Genomic DNA, 6,915 nt, shown 5'->3' on the forward strand with positions numbered 1-6,915 from the left:
TTCCCACGGGCCAGTCCCCCAAGGCGGAACCAAGGCCAAACCAGGGCTTCCGCTTCCGCCCCGCTGTCTGAGGTTGGTGATTCGTGGACAGCGCCAAGATAGGCCCTCCCCATCCGGCTCACTTCCCACTCTCTGATTGGTCATTTTCCGGGGCGGGGCTGTTGGGATGGATACCAAGGGTACAAGGTTGGATGAAGCCGAGGTGTGTGGAAGTTGTGCCGTCGCTGCCGGGTGGCCCAATGGCCGAGGAGGATTCTGCAAGCTGTATAGGTCGTTTGAGAACACATGAGGAACTCCTGCTACATTGTTCTGCTGACTATATTCCAGCTTTAAGAAAGCCTGGGTAAGAGGCCATTGCCTTAGAGCCGAACCTTTATCTGCACGAACATCTCCGATTCTCCCTGGGAGTGGATAGAGGAGTCAGCTGGACTAAGACGACAGAAAAAGAAAAAAAAAAAGGGAAACGTCCACCTAGTTTTGTGTCAGTTGCCAGAATCTAGGGGTAGAGCCACTTAGTTATTTCGGGATTGTGCGGAAGGATCATTCTAGGGATAGCTTAATTTTAGAAGCAGTACTGCATTTGGAACTTGTTAAAAACTCGCATACATTTAAGTTTCAGAGAGTTGACATTACAACTGACAAAGAAATTTTATGTGCTTAAAGCTTTTAGCTGAACCAGAGCAAACAAATGGCAAATGGGATTTAAAGCCTTCCTAAACCAATAGAGCAAACAAATATGTACCTCTCAATTAGATACACAAATATGTCCTATATCTGTCCTTTTCTACGCGCTTTTCTTACATTATATTAGTTGATGTACACAAAAATCCCCAAAGGTAGGCAGTTTTCCATGTTACAGGTGAGAAAACGGATTCAAGTGGTTAAGTAGTTTGCAAAGCTCATTGAGCTAGTTAGTGGTAGAGCTGGGATTCTAACCTTGTTGTCTGACTCCAGCATTGGACCTGTCAGTACCTGCCACCTGAGAATTTCTGACTAATGACCATATATGGACAAGAAGGCTTGCAGTATTGAATACACCCAGACTAAGATTCTCACAGAAGCACTGAGGGAATGTTGTCTTCCCCAGGGTCCTAGCCAAAGTTTGGAGCTTGATAACATCTCCTTTTTAAAATTTGGCCTCTTTTAATACAAACTGATTTCTTAAAGGGAAATAGGCCTTTTGTTTGTTCTTTCTAAACTAACCTACAAAATTGAAGTCGTTATTTTAAAAAATTTCCTGATCATTAAATTAACACATACTCCATTGTTGAATTCCAAAAATAGAAGAATAAAGAAGAGAAAAGTAACCCTTACTCTACAACTAAGTATATCCACTACTTACTTTTTTTGGTACACAATATAGTCTTCCTTGGATATACTGCATACATAGATTGTCTCTGCTTTCAGCCACAGTCACTGCCATCTATAATAATCTTTCCCATTCTTTCTCATGGGCAAATCTTTTTCACGTAATTTGTGAAAACTTCCTTGATCCCCTGTCCCCCTCCCCCCGACCCGTAACCTTATGGCACTCACATGTTATAATAATTTACTTATTTGTCTGTCTTTATTTATTTTTCAAATTATTTATTTATTTTTGGCTGCGTTGGGTCTTCGTTGCTGCACGTGAGCTTTCTCTAGTTGCGGTGAGCGGGGGCTTCTCTTCATTGTGGTGCTCGGGCTTCTCACCGGTGGCTTCTCTTGTTGAGGAGTGCCGGCTCTAGGCGCGCAGGCTTCAGTAGTTGTGGTGCGTGGGCTCGGTAGTTGTGGCACACTGGCTTAGTTGCTCCGCGGCACGTGGGTTCTTCCCGGACCAGGGCTCGAACCCATGTCCCCTGCATTGGCAGGCCTATTCTTAACCACTGGGCTGCCAGGGAAGTCCCTGTCTGTCTTTTAGATTGAGTTTCTAGGAGCAAGCTAAAGTTCTAGAACTGTTAGAATACAGCAAGGGAGGGAAGGGACCAGAATGTCAGATGCACAGGTGGTTTCCCACACCAGTGTGTGAACTGGGGTTCATTCATGATGAAGGTTCTACAGGTGAGCAGAGAAATGAGAAAAAAAAATACATAGTGAGTTTTTATTTGGTCAAACTTATTCATTCTAAAGGATTATGCTTTATTTTGAAATTGTCCATTCTATTTTTTTTTAATGTGATGATAGTTACAGAGTAGTTGTTTTCTAGATGTTCTTATTTTGGAAAATAAAAAGTTGGTGACTTTATTTGCTCCCATTTGTTTTATTCCTGAAATTGTTCTTGGTCCGTGAAATCCTAAAGTCTAGTAATCACTGAGACAAGGATTGGCCGCTCATTTCAGAAGCCATAATGTTGGCATGATCCTGATCTACTTGCTTTACTTGCTCTAGGTGTTCTCTGTATTCTTTCTGAGGATATGACTTAGCCTAATTCTGAGGGTGGATCTGAGCTTGATCGTGTTTGAAAAATAAGAAATGGTTATAACTAGCAGATGGTACTGGGGTCAAAAGCAAGCTGTTAGTCATTCTTGATGCAATTTACATAGATAAAATGAAGTTTCTGTTTATTACTGAATCACATGAAAATAGGTAGGTGAAAGTTTGCCATCCATGGAGGATATGTTTGGATTACTCTGACTTAAAATAATAGGTTAACAAAATTCGCTTTGAGGGATCCTGGGAGGTGGACACTGTTAACCCCTTGGCATTTATTACCGTATCTCTCTATGGAAATACGTCTGTGATGGTTTTAAAATGTGGCTGCAACTTCTTTACTCTTCCCATAAAAATATATACTCTGTACCCCTTCCCCTTAAATCTGGGAAGGGTGTGACTGATTTGACCAATAGAGTACAGTGAAAGTGATCATCCTCACCATATGACCTTAGCGGCTAGGTCATAAAAGGCCATGCAACTCCACCTTATCTGTTGGAACAATTGCTTTTGGAACTCTCAGCCATTGTGTAAGAAGTCTAACTGACTGAGGCTGGTGTGCTGTGAAAAGCCCAAGACACATCAGGAGGGCCCTTGAAGTATGCTGAGTGACAGTCACAGCTGAGCCCAGCCCTCCAGTTAGCCCAGCCCAGGTGCCTATCATGTGAGTGAAGAAGCTTCCAGCCATTTGAGTCACCCATCAGCATTTTGAGTCTTCCAAGATGAGGTGCTAGACTTATGGACCAGAGGAAGCCATTCTAGCTCTGCCTTCTCCTAATTCCTGACCTGATGAATCAATGAGCTCAAGAGAACTAGAAGAAAGACACAAACTGAGGAAAAAAATTGGAAAAGACACATCTGTTAAAGGACTGGTATCCAAAATATACAAAGAACTCTTAAAACTCAACAACAAGGAAGCAAAACATGATTTAAAAAGGGGCCAAAAACCTTAACAGAACTCATCTAAGAAGATATCCAGATGTCAAATAAGCATATGAAAAGATCCTCCACATCATATGTCATCAGGGAAATGCAAATTAAAATAACCATGACATACTGCTACATACCTGTTAGAATGGCCAAAATTGAAAACTGACAACACCAAATGCTGCTGAGGATTTCACCAGTGATTGAACTCTCATACACTGCTGGTGGGAATGTGAAATGGTATAGCTACTTTGGAAGACAGTTTGATGGTTTCTAACAAAATGAAACACACTCTTACCATAGGATCCAACAATCACACTTCTTATTGTTTACCCAAAGATAGTTTAAACCTTATGTCCACAAAAAAAATCTTCTGCACATGGATGTTTATAGCACCTTTGTTCATAATTTCCCAAACTTGGAAGCAACCAAGATTAGATAATAAACAGTTTAACAAACAGTGGTACATTCAAACAATAGAGTATTATTCAGCGCTAAAAAAAATTGAGCTATCAAGCAATGAAAGGACATGGAGGAATCTTAAATTCATATTACTAAGTGAAAGAAGCCAACCTGGAGAGACTACATACTGTATGATTCCAACTATATGACGTTCTGGAAAAGGCAACACTATGGAGACAATAAAAAGATCAGTGGTTGCCAGACGGGGGAGGGGTAAGGTGAATAGGCAGAGCAAAGAGGATTTTTGGGGCAGTGAAAATATTCTATATGATATTATAATGATGAATGTATGTCCTTATAATTTTGTCCAAACCCAAGAATGTACAACAACCAAGAGTGAACCCTAAGGTAAACTGTGGACTTTGGGTGATTAGCTATGATCTTTGGGTGATTATGCTGTGTCAGTGTAGATTCATCCTTGATGAAAAATGTACCATTAAGGTGAATAATGCTGATAATGGGGGAGGCTGTGTGTGTGGGGCTCTCGGGGGTGGGGGGGATATGGGAATTCTTTGTACATTTCTGTCGATTTTGTTGTGAGCATAAAACTGGTCTAAAAAAATAAAGTTAAAAATATCCATGAGCATAATGAAAATGTTTTTTTTTTTTCTTTACTGGATCCTTCCTTTCCATGGTACCAGCCTGTTGAGCTTTATTTAGTATCTTCATTTTTTAAATGGGGACAAACATACCTGTATTACCATTCATAGGACTGATCTGTGGGTTTAATGAGATATCATCAACATACTTTATAATCTACAAAGCATACATTTATATAATGATAGCTACTTTGTATTGAGCATCCTCAAATTCTACTACCCTACAATTCTAGGAATAGTAGTGGAAGCTTTACGTATATAATTAATAGTATCTCTTAATCCTCAACACAACCCCCCACTGTTGTTATGATTACATTCAATATATAAATCAGTTAATAATCAGCTCAAAGAGGTTGGTTGGATTGGTTTGCTAAGGTCAAACAAATAGAAAGGGGAAGAGAGGATTCAACTTAATATTACTTCCAAATAGAGGCCTTCCTTTCCTTTTAGCATACAGCTAGGAAAACATTTTATGTCCTTCAGAACAGTGGGTGTGATTAAGAAAAAGGGGAAATGGGGTTGGTGGAGGGTGGGTAGGGGGTGGGGGAAGAACCACTGAATAACCTGCCACTATAGCAAAGTTAACAAAGAAAACACCCTGATAAAACTTGTGCTTGCGTTTTACAACAGACCACCTGAAAATCCCTGGACTTCATAATACACTGGTTTTTTTATGTATCAAATATAAGGTGCAAAGTAAAAAATAGATGTTTTCGAAGCTAGAAGAGCCATCCATCCCTGCCAGATCCAAACTTAGTTATCACGCAAATACACAAGTCAAAAATGACACGAAACCAGAAAAACAGGACTTCTTCTGTTTTCAGAAAAGCCAAGAAGCAAAGAAAACTCTTTTTAGAAATACAGAAAAAAAAATTTTTCATAGTAGCTAATATGCCTTCCTTAGGCATTAAGACACATTTCTGTTCATAACCTTGATACAGCCATATTTTTACTCTTTATAAAAATCAAGTCTCCCAGTAAAAATGGTATTTTACCACACTAATCTTTAAATTCCATCACTGAAAACATAATACATACCAATTTCTAACCTCTTGGAACATTCTGCAAAATGGATTTTAGTCACTGGAATGAATAATTGCTAGGAAAAGCAGCACTGCCTCAACTGTGGTACAATTTGGTAGTCAATATTCTTGTTTTCCAATAAAAAGGAGATCTCATAAGCAGAAACACTGGACTCCTTGTGGTTTCATCGATCGAGAGAATGTTTCTGAGCAGCTTCTGAGCAAACATTTCTTAACAGGTTGATCACAGATCTGGGGTCTTCACTCCTCATAATGGCACTGCCAGATACAGTCATGTTAGCTCCTGCCTCTGTGCATTTATGGATGGTGTCAGGACCTACTCCACCATCAACCTCAATGTCCAAAGACGGGAACTGGGTCCTCAACCAGTGAACCTTTGGCATCATACCTTCCATGAATTTCTGCCCTTCAAATCCAGGTTCCACTGTCATAACCAAGGCCATATCTATCTGATTAGCCCATGGTGCCAAATACTCAACTGTAGTTCCTGGTTTGATAGCAAGGCCAACGTTCATTCCATTCTCCTGAATGTCTTTGATCAAAGCCCCCAGATTCTCAGTAGCCTCGAGATGAAAAGTATATTGATTGGCTCCTGCTACAGCCATTGGTTTTACCCACTGTTCCGGCCTGGACACCATCATGTGCATGTCAAAGAAAGGGTCCTGGCCTAGCTGCTTTCGGAGACTTTCTACCACAGGGTGACCAAAGGTGATGTTGGGAACAAAATGCCCGTCCATTACATCCAGGTGCAGATAATCGGCCCCAGAGTCCAGCATCAGAAGGCACTCCGCCCCTAAACTGGCCAGTTTGCTGTTGAGGATGGACGGGCCAATCCTGCAGCCAGACACCATGGTGCTAGTTCTCTCTGAAAATGTTTTTTTTTACCTCACTGAGTTTAGGGTTGTTTGTTATGCATTTGTTCCAGTGAATGGATAACTGAAACAGTGTCTTGTGTCTATGTGTGTATATACTGTCTACCTAATCTGAAAGAAGCTTCCTGCTTAGAGTGATTTTTTCTTTTTTTTTGCTTAGAGCTGACTTTAAGTCTAGATAAATTGCCTCAAGCTTTTCTCCTTTAGGAATATGTTGCCTTCAGAGTCTGAGGTTGTGTCAACCAGTCAAAGAGTTAAGTGAGTTTTAGATTTAAATGTTGCAAGAATGCAGGGGAGAGCTCCTAGCAGATCTTAAACACTATGCGTAACTTTGTAAAGTGTAATCTTTTCTCCTACGCCCAAATGGAAGGAAAATTGTTTACTATGCACCAGATGAGTGGGGAAGAAGATAAAAGTGGTACAAGCTATAATATCAAACTTTCAAATTTGAACTTTGAGTATTTTCACCCATTAAGTTTCAGCTTTACCTACCACATCTTCAGGCTACATTTTAAGCTTTGTTGAAGATGCCATGGTTTATTGATCTCTCCCTCTCCTATACTTCTCTACATCTGTAACAGATAAAGCTGTAGATTCCTGGGTGTA

The 6,915-nt window shown here is 40.4% G+C and overlaps 1 protein-coding gene across 1 annotated transcript; it reads right to left on the minus strand.

The window, feature by feature from the left end:
- Window positions 1–5,601: 5,601 nt before the first annotated feature.
- LOC309961188 (ribulose-phosphate 3-epimerase-like) lies at window positions 5,602–6,653 on the minus strand (the record flags this gene model as incomplete). The annotated part of the gene is made up of 1 exon (XM_082838201.1): window positions 5,602–6,653. Exon 1 carries the CDS (start codon window positions 6,286–6,288, stop codon window positions 5,602–5,604), a length of 687 nt encoding a protein of 228 aa, XP_082694327.1. The 5' UTR covers window positions 6,289–6,653.
- Window positions 6,654–6,915: the final 262 nt, after the last annotated feature.

Source organism: Leucopleurus acutus, assembly GCF_964270905.1.
Source record: "Leucopleurus acutus genome assembly, chromosome: 4".
NCBI classification, from domain to species: domain Eukaryota; kingdom Metazoa; phylum Chordata; class Mammalia; order Artiodactyla; family Delphinidae; genus Leucopleurus; species Leucopleurus acutus.